The 19600-nt window shown below is 41.8% G+C and overlaps 1 protein-coding gene across 1 annotated transcript in view; it reads right to left on the minus strand.

Moving 5' to 3' along the window:
- Nucleotides 1-1873: 1873 nt before the first annotated feature.
- CHRM5 (cholinergic receptor muscarinic 5) overlaps nt 1874-19600 on the minus strand; it is a 252276-nt gene continuing 234549 nt past the window's right edge. The window contains exon 2 of the mRNA XM_077263356.1: nt 1874-4409. Coding sequence (XP_077119471.1) covers nt 2775-4352 — 1578 coding nt within the window. The 5' untranslated portion in view covers nt 4353-4409 and the 3' untranslated portion in view covers nt 1874-2774. The remainder of the gene's footprint in view (nt 4410-19600) is intronic.

The following is a 19600-nucleotide window of genomic DNA, read 5'->3' on the forward strand; positions in this document are numbered from 1 at the left end:
CAACATCTGCAAGGCGTTTGTATGTTCTCCTCATGTTTGTGTGGGTTTCCTCCAGGCTCCCTGATTTCCCCCCACACTCCAAAGACATACTTATAGGGAATGTAGATTGTGAGCCCAAATAGGGACAGTGATTATAATGTCTGTAAAGTGCTGTGTAATTAATGGCGCTATATAAGTGAGTAAAATAAATACAAATAAATATTGTTTTTTTGATACAAAAAAATAGTGTGTATATGTATATATATATATACTGTATATATATACACTCAATAACCTAATTTAAACAATGGGTCATATTCTGATGTTACACTGACATTTTAATTAGTAGCAACTAACCCCTTCAAGTCGCGGCCCTTTTTCGTTTTTGCGTTTTCGTTTTTCACTCCCCTCCATCCCAGAGCCATAACTTTTTTATTTTTCCGTCAATATGGTCATGTGAGGGCTTATTTTTTGCGGGACGAGGTGTACTTTTGAACGACACCATTGGTTTAACCATGTCTTTTACTAGAAAACGGGAAAAAATTCCAAGTGCGGTGAAATTGCAAAAAAAGTGCAATCCCACACTTGTTTTTTGTTTGGCTTTTTTGCTAGGTTCACTAAATGCTAAAACTAACCTGCCATTGTGATTCTCTAGGTCATTACAAATTCATAGACACCAAACATGTCTAGGTTATTTTTTATCCAAGTGGTGAAAAAAAATTCAAAACTTTGCTTAAAAAAAATAAAAAGTGCAATTTTCCCATACCCGAAGCGTCTCCATTTTTCATGATCTGGGGTCGGGTGAGGGCTTATTTTTTGCGTGCCGAGCTGACGATTTTAAGAATATCACTTTTGTGCCGATACGTTCTTTTGATCGACCGTTATTGCATTTTAATGCAATGTCGCGGCGACCAAAAAAACGTAATTCTGGTGTTTCTAATTTTTTTTTCGCTACGCTGTTTAGCGATCAGGTTAATGCTTTTTTTTATTGATAGATCGGGTGACTCTGAACGCAGCGATAACAAATACGTGTAGGTTTGATTTTTTTATTGTTTTATTTAGGATGGGGCGAAAGGGGGGTGATTTAAACTTTTATATTTTTTATCTTTTTTTCATATTTTTAAAAACATTTTTTTTTTACTTGTGCCATGCTTCAATAGCCTCCATGGGAGGCTAGAAGCTGGCACCACTCGATTGGCTCAGCTACATAGCAGCGATCATGAGATCGCTGCTATGTAGCTGAATTGCAGGTGTGCTGTGAGCGCCGACCACAGGGGGGCGCTCACAGCAGGCCGGCATTAGTAACCATAGAGGTCTCAAGGACCTCTATGGTTACCATCCTGATGCATCGCCGACCCCCAATCATGTGACAGGGGTCGGCGATGACGTCAATTCCGGCCGCCCGGCCGGAAGCGCCGGTTAAATGCCGCTGTCTGCGTTTGACAGCGGCATTTAACAGGTTAATAGCGGCGGGTGAATCGCGATTTCACCCGCCGCTATTGCGCGCACATGTCAGCTGTACAAAACAGCTGACATGTCGCGACTTTGATGTGGGCTCAGCGCCGGAGCCCACATCAAAGGGGGAGACACGACATGCGCCGTACATGTACGGCGCATGTCGTGAAAGGGTTAATACTGCTTTTTAGATCATATGAAGATTGAGGTGAAAGTTGATGTTAATATTCAATCTTTGTTAAATTCATACAATCAGTAAATGAGTAGGGAAAGTATATGATCCAGTAGACTAAAAACACTGCTCACCAATTTGCTGATATATGTGAATAAATAAGTTTTGGGAATATTACTATGACATAATGTGACTCCTATTTTGTATGCCAAGAAATGGAAAATGTTAGAAAACTTTATACTGCTTTAATAACTGACAAACCAACAATTGAAATGTGTTGTTTACTATATCAAGTTGTTAATCCATAAATCTTCTTGAGTCAGTTACATTAATGCATTACCTTATCCCGACCCCCCCCCCCCCCAAAAAAAAATTAAATTAAAGTTGGGATACATGTAAACATAAACAGAGAACAGGAAACAAACCTTACGTGAGTATTACTGGACAGGTACAAAGTTGTCACTTCTCACCATACAAGAGAACGGTAACATTTTTCAGCGTTTGTTTCATTTTTTTTTTTTTGCTAATACGATGTAAGGACATTTTATTCTTTAGAACATTTGACACTTTGCCACTGATATTAAATTAATTTTAAGAGAACAGGTCCCAGTTTATCTAGAACTTCTCTTTGACTGTACAACATCAAATATTAAGAAGTCGTCATAATAAAAGCAGCATATCATGTGTAGCACTCACAATGACTGAATCCCACTGTTTGCACAGTTACATGATAACAATTGATAGGCTTCTTAACTCTAGAAAAGGCTGGAGCTTTTCTTCGGGAAAGCTCAGTTCTGTCCCTGGTGCACTTATTTCATGTGTTTCAGGTTTCTTGAAGCCACCAGCATGCAGCGGCGCTCAAAACTAGACCCATATCAAAAGGCATTAGAGACAATTTAGCTACCGTAGTAGGGGACAGATGGGTGATTCATTTGCTTTACAGTGATTTTTTAAGGGCATATGTTTTCCACTGTTCACCACAAATGCATACGAAGCATTGGCTAAACACAGCAAAGTGGTCAACAGTCAACACAGCATTTAGAAAGGGGGGAAAGTGCATTTCCATGACACTGTACTAGCCGTCCAATAGTCCCCAGTTCTGCAATGATATAGACTGCACCATTAATCCCCAGTTCTGGCCATAATACATTGCTTGAACGTACAGTTTTCAAGGCAGCTTGTTATGACTTGGAGGATGCTGTCCATACCAATACAGTTTCTCCTCCACGCTTTTTTTTTTCCAGCGGCATAGCAGCAACATTTTAAATGTCTTACGAAAGGTTTTGTTGCAAAGAGCATAGCAAATAGGGTTGACCGTACTATTAACGTAGCACAACCAGTAGCCTAGATGCCAAAGCGAGGATGGGATGCAGTTGGAGCAAAAGGTTGAAACCAGAACCATGATGTTGTAAGGAGTCCACGTGATGATAAAAGCTAGGAGAATAGCACTTAGTGTTTGAGCTGCTTTGCGCTCTTTGATGAGAACCATCCTCTTGCGTTTGGTCATATGATTACTGAAGTGGGGATCCATGCTTCTCAAAGAATGTCCTTTGGACATAGATGAACAAGGAGTGATTTTTACTTTTCTACACCCATTATTGACCTCCTGAGATCCATCATCGTTCACGACAATTCGAAATTTGTAAGATACACACTTTTGACTCTTTTGTGATTGACTTTTACCCGGAGTTAAGAAAAATCTTTCATTATCATAATCATTTAGCACCGGCTGCTCTTTTGTGAGAATATGCTTGGTTTCTTCTTCCGTTAGAGCTGCAGTTTGGTTCTTATAGGCACTCTGGAAGACAGCTTCCTTAGCTTGCTTGTCCTCGTCATCTGAAGAAGGGTAGCTGCTGCAAGTAGTCAGCTGGTCCTCTTTCGCCCACTCATTGCATATGTTGGGACTGTGTGAGATCTTGACCGTGGCAGAGGTACTGCGACTGGAGGATGACCATGAGGCCTGACACCGTTCTCTTTTGGTGAGTGTCTGCTGTTTACAGCTGAAACAGGATTTTAGTAGCGCACCTTGTGGCCTCATCATCTCAAAATCAGCTACTGACTCCGAACCCTGCAACTCAGCCAGATCTTTGGTGCGCTTTTCTGTTTCTTTGTAGATACGGCAGTATAAAATTGTCATGACAGACACTGGGATATAAAAGGCAGCAATGGCCGTTCCAAAAGTGATTATTGGTTCATAAAGAAACTGTATCTGACATTCTTCAGGTGGTACTGTACGCTCTCCAACAAAATATTGCCAGCAGAGGATTGCGGGAGCCCACAAAATGAAGGAAATAAACCAAGCCAGTCCAATCATGATCCCAGCCCTCTTAGGTGTGCGTTTTGCCCTGTAAGTTAATGGTCGCGTTATAGAAAAATACCTGTCAAAACTAATGACCAACAGGTTCATTACCGAAGCGTTACTAGCCACATAATCCAAGGCAAGCCAAAGGTCACAAGCCAGGCTACCCAAGGACCAGTGACCGATTAAAATGTACGATGTGTAAAGGTTCATTGAGAAGATGCCAATGATGAGGTCGGCACAGGCCAAACTCAGAAGGTAGTAATTGTTCACGGTCTTCAGTTGACTGTTTACCTTAAAGGAAACCATCACAAGGATATTCCCTACGATTGTTATCAGACTGACAACTGCACTGACTGTAGCAATTGTGATAACTTCCCAAAGATTGTGAGATTTCAAGGGGTTTGTCCCATTGGAATGACTTAAGGAAGTGGAGTTTGGTTCCATGTTCCTGATTTTCTGGGATCCTATAGGTGTGGACACCAACAAACAGCAGTGCAGGTTCTGAAAGAAGAAGACAAATATTTATATGTTACAAGTATTATTGACAATTTTACTGTATGTGCAGGCAATGCGAAAAAAAGATAAAATGTTACATATAAACTATAAAGAGAACTTTAACAAAAGTTTTTTAACTTTTAAATGACACGAGACATGCTCTACGTTTTTGACGCGTGAGTCTCTAATGAGCCAATGATTATTTATAATGGAGAATATGATAAATGTTTTGATCCCTAATGATTGGACATTTCAAAACATGTTATAACCAATCTCTGCAGACATAAGGCTCAGTATAATCACATACACAAATTATATTATACCTCCAATCACGATTTGTACAGAAAATACAAAAAAACTATGAGATTACAAGGAATTAGCAAACAAAACTGTGCCCTATTGCATGCTGTCTAAAGGGTAACATTTCTCCTTGTGGAAACATGCCAGTGTAAGGAGATTTGTAAGCCATGCAATGCTCCTCTGGAAAATTAAATATGAAAACTCCCTCTTCAGAGAGGAAGAAGACTTGAACCCTAGTGAACACCTACTGGAAATGATAATCCTAAAAGTCAAGATTGACCCACTAATGAGCATTGTCACATAACTTAAGATAAAAACCAAACCAGAACATCAAGTTGCAGACACATGTTTCAAGGTGTTGCTCCTCATCAGTGCAAAACATGAGATAAGATTTGATGATATGAGGGACCTCTAACGGGGGTCTAAGGGTTAATGTTTCTACTTGTGGAGAGTGGCATGCCTCACATGCAAGTGTAAGGAGGCTTATAAGCCATGCAATATTCCTCTGGGAAATTAAATCGTTAAATGGTCAATATTGACTTTTAGCACTGCTACTTCCAGTAGGTGGTACTAGAATTCAAGTCCTCTTCCTCTCTGAAGAGGTCATTTGCATATCCACTGCATGCTGATATGCTCATTTCTAAAACATATATGCAAATTGCCTCTTCAGGGAGGAAGAGGACTAGTACTCTACAGCCACCTATTGGAAGTAGCACTGCTAAAATCAATATTGACCCTTTAATGAGCCTTGCCATTTTACTTAGGATAAAAGCCAAACCACAGTTTCAGGGTATTTTCCCTCATCAGTGCAAAGTATGAGCTCTGGATCTGGATCTAAGGGGTAGCATTTCTACTTGTGGAGTGTAAAATGCCAAGCCTGGTATTTCAGAGTAGGGAGGCTTATATGCCATGTATGCTCATCTGGGAAATTAAATATGCAAATTGTCTCTTCAGAGAGGAATTGAACTAGAACTCTGGTGCCCCCCAAACCTAGAAAAGAAAACGTCAAAATATAATGCAGTATAGAGTTACCATAGCATAGTACACAGATTGCATACAGTTCAGTAATATGGGAATAAGAGGTTCTGCAAGTGTCCATGCAGGATCTTTGCACACCAGTTTTTGTATGTACAGTGCCTTGCGAATGTATTCGGCCCCCTGGAACTTTTCAACCTTTTCCCACATATCATGCTGCGCAAGGCACTGTATGTGTCACTACAAGGGAATGTTGAATAAGAAAATGACCTGTTGTTTGAATCAAGGTTTTGTGTTAAATGTATTTTTAAAAAATCTTGCAATTTTCACACTGACAACTAGGATTATTTTAGACTCACATACTTCCTATTCTCACAGGAGTTTCATATTCAGAACAGGTAGAATTCCAATGATATGTAAGACCTCTATACACAGCTGATAACACAGGATCCACCATTTACAATAGATAATGTCACATGATACTGTTGCGCCTCCCTTAGCAATGAGCTTTGCACACACTCATTTAATGCTTTAACACAAAAGATAGGGTCTATTAACCCCTTCACCCCTGGAGCTTTTTCGGTGTTTTTTTTCCGCTTCCCTCCTTCCCAGAACCATAACTTTTTTATTTTTCCGTCAATATGGCCATGTGAGGGCTTATTTTTTGCGGGACGAGATGTACTTTTGAACGATACCATTGGTTTTAGCATGCCGTGTAACAGAAAACGGGAAAAAAATTCCAAGTGTGATGAAATTGCAAAAAAGTGCAATCTCACACTTGTTTTTTGTTTGGCTTTTTTGCTAGGTTCACTAAATGCTAAAACTGACCTGCCCTTATGATTCTCCAGGTCATTACGAGTTCATAGACACCTAACATGTCTAGGTTATTTTTTATCTAAGTGGTGGAAAAAAATTCCCAAATTTGCAAAAAAAAAAAAAAATTGTGCGATTTTCCGATACCCGTAGCGTCTCCAATTTTCGTGATCTGGGGTCAGGTGAGGGCTTATTTTTTGCGTGCCGAGCTGGCATTTTTAATAATTCCATTTTGGTGTAGATACGTTCTTTTGATCGCCCGTTATTGCATTTTTATGCACTGTCGCGGCGACCAAAAAAACATAATTTTGCCGTTTTTATTTTTTTTCTCGCTACGCCATTTAGCGGTCAGGTTAATCCTTTGTTTTTATTGATAGATCGGGCGATTCTGAACGCGGCGATACCAAATATGTGTAGGTTTGACTTTTTTTTAATTGTTTTATTTTGATTGGGGCGAAAGGGGGGTGATTTAAACTTTTATATATTTTTTATTTTTTTTATATTTTTAAACACTTTTTTTTTTTATTTTGGCATGCTTCAATAGCCTCCATAGGAGGCTAGAAGCATGCACTACATGATCGCCTCTGCTACATAGAGGTGAAGTACAGATCACCTCTATGTAGTAGAAATGGTGGTGTACTTTGAACGCCGACCACAGGGTGGCGCTCAAAGCAATCGGCCATCAACAACCATAGAGGTCTCAAGGAGACCTCTGGTTGTTATGGCAATGCACCGCTGACCCCCGATCATGTGACGGGGGTCAGCGATGCGAGCACTTCCGGCCGCGGAGCCGGGAGCGCTAGTTAAATGCCGCTGTCAGCGCTTGACGGCGGCATTTAACTAGTTAATGGGCGTGGGCGGATCGCGATTCTGCTTGCGCTCATTGTGCGCACATGTCAGCTGTACAATACAGCTGACATGTCGCGGCTTTAAGGTGGGCTCACCGCCGGAGCCCACCTTAAAGCAGGGGATCTTCCAGCTGACGTACTATTCCGTCAGCTGGCAGAAAGGGGTTAATACTAATTTGCATGGGTAATTCCAGATAAGTGTAGAATAGCTCCTGTAGTCAATGCAAATAATGCAAGATTTATTTTTTTAATACAGGTTACTATATGAAAAATTTTAAAAAAATCTGAATTAAAAAAAAAATTGAACCTATAAATTTGATTTAAAGAGTAGATCATTTTCTGATGACACATAATAATAATAATAATAATAATAATAATCTTTATTTATATAGCGCCAACATATTCCGCAGCGCTTTACAGTTTAATAGTTTCAAACACAACAGTCATAGGTAACAATGTTAACAATACAGTAATAAAGCAAAATAAGACAAAATAAGACGACCCTGCTCGTGAGAGCTTACAATCTACAATGAGGTGGGGGAGATACAAAGTACAGGTGTGTATTTACAATTATGTATTTACAATGATGGTCCAGCCATCTTCAGGGGGTGGGGGGTAGATGGAGATAGTGAATGGGCTACACACACACACAAACATAAAATGACTTTGATTAGTTAATGTGGTAGGCAGCTCTGAACAAATGAGTTTTGAGCGAGCGCCTAAAACTATGCAAGTTGTGGATGGTCCTAATATCTTGGGGTAGAGCATTCCAGAGGATTGGCGCAGCACGGGAGAAGTCTTGGAGTCGGGAGTGGGAGGACACATCCCCTTTAATACTAGTATAGGACATAAACACACTGAGAAGTTACATATTGAAAAGCCAGTGTAGGAAAAATTGAGATGTATGATTGTTGTGAGTTTGGTTTTTGGGCTCCCCCGGTGGTCACTGGTGGTACTGGACTTGTGTGCTTCACTTTCTCTGTTCACCTGTTTCCATCAGGATATGGGTGTATCCTATTTAGCCTTGCTGCTCAGTTATTCTAGTGCCGGCCATCAATGTAACCAGAGCCTTTCTGTTGCATGTTCCTGCTTCTAGACTACTATCAGCTAAGTTGGTCTCTTAGTCCTAAGTTTGTTTTGCATTTTTGTTCCAGTTCACAGTTATGTTATTTTTCTGTAGCTGGAAGCTCTTGTGGGCCGAAATTGCCACTCCGGTGTCATGAGTTGACACATGAGTCTTAAAGTAATTTCGGGATGGTATTTTAATAGGGTTTTCAGCTGACCGTGAAGTTCCCTATTGTATCTTCTTGCTATCTAGTAAGCGGACCTCGCTTTGCTGAACCTACCTTCATACTGCGTATGTCTTTTCCTCTGAACTCACCGTCAATATATGTGGGGGGCTTCTGTCTCCTTTTTGGGGGAATTTCCCTAGAGGTAAGCCAGGTCTGTCTTTTCCTCTATTAGGGTTAGTTAGTCCTCCGGCTGGCGCTAGGCGTCTAGGGATAAAACGTAGGTACGCCACCCGGCCACTGTTAGTTGTGTGGTAGGTTTAGCTCACGGTCAGCTCGAGATTCCATCACCCAAGAGCTGTTCTGTTATTTATGTTCTCTGACGTTCTCTTGCCATTGGGAACCATGACAGTATGGCCGGCCCAGTGTTAAAACTGTTGGCAGAAGAAAGGAGAGAAAAAGAAGTCTGCAGATTTTTTATTTTTTTTCCTCTGAGCTTGCTCTATAGTTGACTTAGTTGCATTTCTGCTCTAATTGCAGCCTTTGTCTCTCTCTCTCCTTCTAATCCTTGAATGGCTCTGATCTCACCTGATTAAAATGGATCCTCAGAGTTTGGCTACAGGTTTGAATAATCTTGCTACGAAGGTTCAAAATTTACAGAATTTTGTTATTCATGCTCCTATATCTGAACCTAGAATTCCTATACCAGAATTTTTCTCCGGGGATAGATCTCGTTTCCTGAATTTCAAAAATAATTGTAAATTATTTCTTTCCCTGAGATCTCGCTCCGCTGGAGATCCCGCACAGCAGGTTAGGATAGTAATTTCCTTGCTGCGGGGTGACCCTCAAGACTGGGCATTTGCATTGGCACCCGGGGATCCTGCGTTGCTCAATGTGGATGCGTTTTTTCTGGCTTTGGGGTTGCTTTATGAGGAACCTAACTTAGAGATTCAGGCTGAAAAAGCCTTGATGGCCCTATCTCAGGGGCAAGATGAGGCTGAGGTATACTGCCAAAAATTTCGTAAATGGTCTGTACTTACTCAGTGGAATGAGTGCGCCCTGGCGGCGAATTTCAGAGAGGGTCTCTCTGATGCCATTAAAGATGTTATGGTGGGGTTCCCTGCACCTACAGGTCTGAATGAGTCCATGACAATGGCTATTCAGATTGATCGGCGTTTGCGGGAGCGCAAACCTGTGCACCATTTGGCGGTGTCTTCTGAGAAGGCTCCAGAAAATATGCAATGTGATAGAATTCTGTCCAGAAGCGAACGGCAGAATTTTAGGCGAAAAAATGGGTTGTGCTTCTATTGTGGTGATTCAACTCATGTTATATCAGCATGCTCTAAACGTACAAAAAAGGTTGATAAGTCTATTTCAATTGGCACTTTACAGTCTAAGTTTATTCTGTCTGTGACCTTGATTTGTTCATTATCGTCAATTACCGCGGATGCCTATGTCGACTCTGGCGCCGCTTTGAGTCTAATGGATTGGTCCTTTGCCAGGCGCTGTGGGTTTGATCTAGAGCCTCTGGAAGTTCCTATACCTCTGAAGGGTATTGACTCTACACCATTGGCTAGTAATAAACCACAATACTGGACACAAGTGACTATGCGTATGAATCCAGACCATCAGGAGATGATTCGCTTCCTTGTGTTGTACAATCTACATGACGTTTTGGTGCTCGGATTACCATGGTTACAATCTCATAACCCAGTCCTTGACTGGAAAGCAATGTCTGTGTTAAGCTGGGGATGTCAGGGGGCTCATGGGGACGTACCTTTGGTTTCCATTTCGTCATCTATTCCCTCTGAGATTCCGGAATTTTTATCTGATTATCGTGATGTTTTTGAGGAGCCTAAGCTTGGTTCACTACCTCCTCACAGAGATTGCGATTGTACCATAGATCTGATTCCGGGCAGTAAATTTCCAAAGGGTCGTTTATTTAATCTATCTGTACCTGAACATGCTGCTATGCGAGAATATATTAAGGAGTCCCTGGAAAAGGGACATGTTCGTCCTTCTTCATCTCCCTTAGGAGCCGGTTTTTTCTTTGTATCTAAAAAAGATGGCTCTTTGAGGCCGTGTATTGATTACACAGGTCAACAAAAAAAATTTTTTTTTCTGGTGTCCAAAATATTTTAATGAATTTGGGGTATTTTTGGGGTGCTGATTCTGAATATGCTATCAGTTTTGCCAGATTGGCTCAAGTTTTTGACATTTTTAGTATCTTATTTATAGCACTTGTTGGTAAATGCGACGCATCATCTCATTAATTTCTTTGGATTAGTACTTGAACTGAGCAGTTCTCAATATAGTTTTGTGTTAATTAGTGTTCTAAAAGTTTGTTCATAGCTTGATTTTTGCACTAACTTTATGTTGTTGTCTGTTTTCCAGTGAAAAGCATGAACTCATCAAGAAGAAGTTGTCTTAACGATCCAGACTCATTCTGTTACATTTGTGGTGAATACACACTGCCAAAACATAGAAGAAACATAACAGACTTCATAAAAAAAGTGTATTTTGCCTATTTTGGGGTTATGCTTGGGGACCAAGACAAGTTTTGGGCACCACACATAGTGTGCAAAGCATGTATCGAATTATTACGAAAATGGAGCAAAGGACAAAGAAAAAGCTTCAAATTTGGTGTTCCAATGGTGTGGAGAGAGCCAAAAAATCATTATGATGACTGCAGTGCAAGTGCAAGGATTCAATAAGCATAAGAAACGAAAATGGGAGTAACATGGAATCTGCAAGAAGGCCTGTCCCTCATTGTGAAGATGTGCCTGTACCTGTGTTTACCATAAATAACAGTCATCATGATGATTTTTTGGCTCTCTCCACACCATTGGAACACCAAATTTGAAGCTTTTTCTTTGTCCTTTGCTCCATTTTCGTAATAATTCGATACATGCTTTGCACACTATGTGTGGTGCCCAAAACTTGTCTTGGTCCCCAAGCATAACCCCAAAATAGGCAAAATACACTTTTTTTACGAAGTCTGTTATGTTTCTTCTATGTTTTGGCAGTGTGTATTCACCACAAATGTAACAGAATGAGTCTGGATCGTTAAGACAACTTCTTCTTGATGAGTTCATGCTTTTCACTGGAAAACAGACAACAACATAAAGTTAGTGCAAAAATCAAGCTATGAACAAACTTTTAGAACACTAATTAACACAAAACTATATTGAGAACTGCTCAGTTCAAGTACTAATCCAAAGAAATTAATGAGATGATGCGTCGCATTTACCAACAAGTGCTATAAATAAGATACCAAAAATCTCAAAAACTTGAGCCAATCTGGCAAAACTGATGACATATTCAGAATCAGCACCCCAAAAATACCCTAAATTCGATGAAATATCTTTGGCACCAAAAATGCTGTTGACCAGTGTTATCGACTCTTGAATAAAATTACAGTCAAATATCAGTATCCTCTGCCACTGCTGACTGATTTGTTTGCTCGAATAAAAGGGGCTAAGTGGTTCTCTAAGATTGATCTCCGTGGGGCGTATAATTTGGTGCGAATTAAGCAGGGGGATGAGTGGAAAACCGCATTTAATACGCCCGAGGGCCATTTTGAGTATTTAGTAATGCCTTTTGGTCTTTCAAATGCCCCTTCAGTCTTTCAGTCCTTTATGCATGACATTTTCCGTGAATATTTGGATAAATTTATGATCGTGTATCTGGATGATATTTTGATTTTTTCGGATGACTGGGATTCTCATGTCCAACAGGTCAGGAGGGTTTTTCAGGTTTTGCGGGCTAATTCCTTGTGTGTGAAGGGTTCTAAGTGTATTTTTGGGGTTCAAAAGATTTCTTTTTTGGGGTACATTTTTTCCCCCTCTTCCATTGAGATGGATCCTGTCAAGGTTCGGGCTATTTGTGATTGGACGCAGCCTTCTTCTCTTAAGAGCCTTCAGAAATTTTTGGGCTTTGCTAATTTTTATCGTCGATTTATAACTGGTTTTTCTGATGTTGCTAAACCTTTGACTGATTTGACCAAAAAGGGTGCTGATGTTGCTGATTGGTCCCCTGCTGCTGTGGAGGCCTTTCGGGAGCTTAAGCGCCGCTTTTCTTCCGCCCCTGTGTTGCGTCAGCCTGATGTTACTCTTCCTTTTCAGGTTGAGGTCGATGCTTCCGAGATCGGAGCTGGGGCGGTCTTGTCGCAGAAAAGTTCCGACTGCTCCGTGATGAGACCTTGTGCGTTCTTTTCTCGAAAATTTTCGCCCGCCGAGCGAAATTATGATATTGGTAATCGGGAGCTTTTGGCTATGAAGTGGGCTTTTGAGGAGTGGCGTCATTGGCTTGAGGGGGCTAGACATCAGGTGGTGGTATTGACCGATCACAAGAATTTGATTTATCTTGAGTCTGCCAGGCGCCTGAATCCTAGACAGGCGCGCTGGTCGTTGTTTTTCTCTCGGTTTAATTTTGTGGTCTCATACTTACCAGGTTCTAAAAATGTGAAGGCGGATGCCCTTTCTAGGAGTTTTGAGCCTGATTCCCCTGGTGATTCTGAACCTACAGGTATCCTTAAGGATGGGGTGATATTATCTGCTGTTTCCCCAGACCTGCGACGGGCTTTGCAGGAGTTTCAGGCGGATAGACCTGATCGTTGCCCGCCTGGTAGACTGTTTGTTCCTGATGATTGGACCAGTAGAGTCATCTCGGAGGTTCATTCTTCTGTGTTGGCAGGTCATCCCGGGATCTTTGGTACCAGGGATTTGGTGGCTAGGTCCTTCTGGTGGCCTTCCCTGTCTCGAGATGTACGAGTTTTTGTGCAGTCTTGTGATGTTTGTGCTCGGGCCAAACCTTGTTGTTCTCGGGCTAGCGGATTGTTGTTATCTTTGCCTATTCCGAAGAGGCCTTGGACTCACATCTCTATGGATTTTATTTCTGATCTCCCTGTTTCTCAGAAAATGTCTGTCATCTGGGTGGTGTGTGACCGTTTTTCAAAGATGGTTCATTTGGTGCCCTTGCCTAAGTTGCCTTCCTCATCCGAGTTGGTTCCTCTGTTTTTTCAAAATGTGGTTCGCTTGCATGGTATTCCGGAGAATATCGTTTCTGACAGGGGGACCCAGTTCGTGTCTAGATTTTGGCGGGCGTTCTGTGCTAGGATGGGCATTGATTTGTCTTTTTCGTCTGCGTTCCATCCTCAGACTAATGGCCAGACTGAGCGAACTAATCAGACCTTGGAGACTTATTTGAGGTGTTTTGTGTCTGCGGATCAGGATGACTGGGTTGCCTTTTTGCCGTTGGCGGAGTTTGCCCTCAATAATCGGGCTAGTTCTGCCACTTTGGTTTCTCCTTTCTTTTGCAATTCGGGGTTTCATCCTCGTTTTTCTTCCGGTCAGGTGGAGTCTTCGGATTGTCCTGGAGTGGATACTGTGGTGGATAGGTTGCATCGGATTTGGGGACAGGTGGTGGACAATTTGGAGTTGTCCCAGGAGAAGACTCGGCATTTTGCTAACCGCCGTCGTCGTGTTGGTCCTCGTCTTCGTGTTGGGGACTTGGTGTGGTTGTCTTCTCGTTTTGTCCCTATGAGGGTTTCTTCTCCTAAGTTTAAGCCTCGGTTCATCGGCCCGTATAAGATTTTGGAGATTCTTAACCCCGTGTCCTTTCGATTGGACCTCCCAGCATCTTTTTCTATCCATAATGTCTTCCATCGGTCATTATTGCGCAGGTATGAGGTACCGGTTGTGCCTTCCGTTGAGCCTCCCGCTCCGGTGTTGGTTGAGGGTGAATTGGAGTACGTTGTGGAGAAGATCTTGGACTCCCGTGTTTCCAGACGGAAACTTCAGTATCTGGTCAAGTGGAAGGGCTACGGTCAAGAGGATAATTCTTGGGTGACAGCCTCTGATGTTCATGCCTCTGATTTGGTCCGTGCCTTTCATAGGGCTCGTCCTGATCGCCCTGGTGGTTCTTGTGAGGGTTCGGTGCCCCCTCCTTGAGGGGGGGGGTACTGTTGTGAGTTTGGTTTTTGGGCTCCCCCGGTAGTCACTGGTGGTACTGGACTTGTGTGCTTCACTTTCTCTGTTCACCTGTTTCCATCAGGATTTGGGTGTATCCTATTTAGCCTTGCTGCTCAGTTATTCTAGTGCCGGCCATCAATGTAACCAGAGCCTTTCTGTTGCATGTTCCTGCTTCTAGACTACTATCAGCTAAGTTGGTCTCTTAGTCCTAAGTTTGTTTTGCATTTTTGTTCCAGTTCACAGTTATGTTATTTTTCTGTAGCTGGAAGCTCTTGTGGGCCGAAATTGCCACTCCGGTGTCATGAGTTGACACATGAGTCTTAAAGTAATTTCGGGATGGTATTTTAATAGGGTTTTCAGCTGACTGTGAAGTTCCCTATTGTATCTTCTTGCTATCTAGTAAGCGGACCTCGCTTTGCTGAACCTACCTTCATACTGCGTATGTCTTTTCCTCTGAACTCACCGTCAATATATGTGGGGGGCTTCTGTCTCCTTTTTGGGGGAATTTCCCTAGAGGTAAGCCAGGTCTGTCTTTTCCTCTATTAGGGTTAGTTAGTCCTCCGGCTGGCGCTAGGCGTCTAGGGATAAAACGTAGGTACGCCACCCGGCCACTGTTAGTTGTGTGGTAGGTTTAGCTCACGGTCAGCTCGAGATTCCATCACCCAAGAGCTGTTCTGTTATTTATGTTCTCTGACGTTCCCTTGCCATTGGGAACCATGACATATGATGTTTAGAAAATATTTGACGAATGGAAAATATTTTACTGCCGTTGAAATGCATCTGGCCAAGGCAGAGAAATGGCACCCTCTTGTCAAAAAGGGGCACATGCCTAATAGCCAGCTGCTAGCTAATTCTCAGCATTGTTACAGTCTAATAATTTACTTTTTACATCTGATAATGGATTAATGTCATCATTGATTGCTTTTGTGCTAGCTGTACTTATTCTGCCATCATAAATTATAATTCAGTCCCATTTACCCAAATAGTGCTACAATGCAATAATATTCATAGGACAAGTATAAGTGACATTGTTTCTTGTAAAAAAGTCTAACCCTCTGCTCTAATCTAATCTTCCGTCGTCTTTAAATGCCTTGTGCATAACAGATATTCTGAATATGTCTGTGGTACAATCCTGAATAATCTGTCTTGCAAACACATACAATCCTCAACTTAGAAAATGCAGTACCAAGAAGGAAAAGTCATTGATTTGTGGAAATCAGAGAATGGGTACATATTAATGATATGCATTTGTTGAAAAAAACAGAATTTTCAAAACATCTCGATTTATTCAGTATTGATTATGAGTGTGATATGCAGAAATACTACTACTTATACAGCTTAGAAGCTATCAATTAGGTTATTAATGGTTGTCTCCCTTTGCAATTTCCAACCAATGATGTCCCAGATGTGTTCGATGAGAGACAAATCTGGAGACGCTGCAAGACATGGTAGCACGTTTAGGTCATGAAGGCTTCTCACAGTAGGACAAACAACTCGCGGCCTAGCATTGTCAAGTTGAAAAATGGCTCTTAGGATACCTTGGAGAAATGGCCGTTCCACTGGTTCCATGATCAAACAATGTATCACTGAGTTATTAGTGTATCAGGAATGGAGAATAGAAGGATCTGGCTACTGTACATTATGCCACCACACCATATTTCCGGGAGTAGGACCGGCGTGACATTTCTTTTTGAAGGCTTTTTCGTGTTCTCTAGACCAATCTCCAACTATCATTTGTATCCAAGAGAAAAGCATAAATCATCGCTAAGGATCATCGTTCAATTCCAGCCTCCATTATTCTCTTCTTCTGCACCATGACAGCCTTTGAGAGCAGTGGTGTGAGGTCAGTAAAACATCTGCAGCTGAACGTCTGGCTCGTTGTCAAAATGTTTTCCAAATGTTTGATGCTTTGCGGAGACACGGTTCTATGCCTTAGACATGATATGTGATGTCCAATTCCAGAACAGATAGAATAAATCTTGAAACAAGTGGAACAGCCATGTCTTCAAAGTGTCCCAGGGGCCGTTTATCAACAAGGCAACACCAGGCCGCAGTAGTTGCTCGTCCTACTGTGAGCAACCAGCTTGGCCTAAACATAGTACCATGGCCTACAGCTCCTGCAGACTTATACCCCAGCTCGCACACCTGACACATCAATAGTCAATTATTGGAAAAGGATATGCCAGCAGCAGATCTTGATGATTTGTCCAAGCGCATTTAGGGTGTCAGAATAGTTCTCCGACAACCATTACTAGCCTCATTGACAGCCAAGGCGTGAGATTTCTGTGTGCTGCGCTCAAGTATGATATCAAGATGTTTCGAAAATGTTGTTTCTATTTTTCCATCATTTGCATATCATTAATATGTCTATCCATCATGTGATTTACATAATTCCACGACTTTTCCTTCTTGACCTTACACTCCTCAACATTAAAATTGCATATAAATTTGCAGAAAAAAAAAATCTAAACCGCACCTTCTGTGAAAATTCAGTCAAAAGCGTCCTGGAATAAGCTGCTGTGACTGCAATAATTTGATTAAAAAAAGTGTAGCAGCACAAACAGTGCTCTAAGGTATAAGTCAACATCGAGTCGATTAATTTTGAGCTGCATTACTACTATATAGACTATACTTGTTGAAATGAACACATATATACACACAAATAAATATATGTTACCAGTAAGTCTTATTTTTATGGTGGCGGAGGGGGTAATTTTCTGCCATATACCTTCATTGCCTCACCTTTGCCGATGTCCCCTTGTAACATAAACCATCCTTCATCTTCGCTGCTTTCTCCTAGCTCCTGCAGTGCTAGCTGATCTCTGAACTTCATAGACCTTCTCGTTTTAGATGACCCTGTTTTTTTACCATAGTAATTGTCTCTATTTCTAAGAGAGGAAGGGACATTGAGAATATCCACCCACACTCTGTCCATTACTAACGCACCATTTGCAAGGAAAGTGAGCAGAAGCGCAAAGTAAACTGTTATCTCCTGCAGATAAATGGTAAATGATCCATATACAGGGAATACCCACTTAACGCATAGATAATGTGCTGTCAGAGGATGATGTATTGTCTGTTGTCGTGAAAAATTACTTTATTTACAATGGCGATAACTACAAATGAGGATTTGCAGTACTGTGCGGGCCGTGTGAGTCACGGGTGGAAGTACAAGTATGTATGTATATGACTCCATATGACTCAATGAATTAGAAGGTAAACACTCAGTAAAGGTTTATGGGCTTTCTGTTTTACTTTAGTACACTCTATGCAGTCATAGATTGTACTGTAATGGTTGTTAAATGAATTTCTATCTGCATTTGTCAATCTGTGTACTTACTCATTTTGGGGGGAATTTTCCCTACATTAAAAGATTTCTCTTTAGGATAAGCCATCAATATCAAAACAATGGGGATCCAACAACTGCCCCTCCCACTGATCAACTGTTCTCTGTGCTGGAAGAATGTTAGTAGTTGTGGAGCTGAACAGTAAATCTCCATCATGATACACACCTGTCCCGGGTATTCCAGGCTTCGCTCCCTTCTCCTGGGATCACTGCCCTCTGTTGTGCTCCACGTTGGGTTTTGTAGATTGCTCGGCGTGGATCAATGGCATCGTCAAGCTAGACCTATTTAAGGCACATTGACACATACACCTGTGCCTTGGGATTGAGTCTCTCCAGACTACTATGCCTCATGCCCTCCACCTTCTGTGCATAATGTGCTTTTACTTGCTTCCTTCCCTGCTGGGTTTTATTTCATCAGTCAGGGCTCTCCTTCCTTCAACCTGGTCCACTGTTCTCTGTGGTGCTCCACATACAGTTGTATTGACACCCCTGCAATTCTGTCAGATAATACTCAGTTTCTTCCTGAAAATGATTGCAAACACAAATTCTTTGGTATTATTATCTTCATTTAATTTGTCTTAAATGAAAAAACACAAAAGAGAATGAAGCAAAAAGCAAAACATTGATCATTTCGCACAAAACTCCAAAAATGGGCCAGACAAAAGTATTGGCACCCTCAGCCTAATACTTGGTTGCACAACCTTTAGCTAAAATAACTGCGACCAACCGCTTCCGGTAACCATCAATGAGTTTCTTACAAAGCTCTGCTGGAATTTTAGACCATTCTTCTTTGGCAAACTGCTCCATGTCCCGGATGTCCTGATTCTCAATGGCGAGAGAACATAGCCCAGCATATATGAGAACTAGCTCTTGGAAGATGGAAACTATACTGACCATGAACTAAACCTGCCGCACAACTAGAAGTGGCCGGGTAGCATGCCTACGTTTTTTTATCCCTAGATGCCCAGCGCCAGCCGGAGAACTACCTAATCCTAGCAGAGGAAAAGACAGTCCTGGCTCACCTCTAGAGAAATTTTCCCAAAAGGCAGACAGAGGCCCCCACATATATTGGCGGTGATTTAAGATGAAATGACAAACGTAGTATGAAAATAGGTTTAGCAAAATCGAGGTCCGCTTACTAGATAGCATGAAGACAGAAAGGGCACTTTCATGGTCAGCAGAAAACCCTATCAAAACACCATCCAGAAATTACTTTAAGACTCTAGCATTAACTCATAACACCAGAGTGGCAATTTCCGCTCACAAGAGCTTTCCAGACACAGTAACGAAACAGCAGCTGTGAACAGGAACAAAATGCAAAAACACACAAGGACAAAAGTCCAACTTAGCTGGGAGTAGTCTAGTAGCAGGAACATGCACAGAAAGGCTACTGATTACATTGTTGACCGGCATGAAACTGACAGAGGAGCAAGGTTATATAGCGACTCCCACATCCTGATAGGAGCAGGTGAACAGAGGGGATGATGCACACAAGTTAAATTCCACAAGTGGCCACCGGGGGAGCCCAGAATCCAATTTCACAACAGTACCCCCCCCTCAAGGAGGGGGCACCGAACCCTCACCAGAACCACCAGGGCGATCAGGATGAGCCCTATGAAAGGCACGGACAAGATCGGAGGCATGAACATCAGAGGCAGTGACCCAAGAATTATCCTCCTGACCGTATCCCTTCCATTTGACCAGATACTGGAGT

The sequence above is a fragment of the Ranitomeya variabilis genome, chromosome 1 (genome assembly GCF_051348905.1).
Source record: "Ranitomeya variabilis isolate aRanVar5 chromosome 1, aRanVar5.hap1, whole genome shotgun sequence".
Classification (NCBI taxonomy): domain Eukaryota; kingdom Metazoa; phylum Chordata; class Amphibia; order Anura; family Dendrobatidae; genus Ranitomeya; species Ranitomeya variabilis.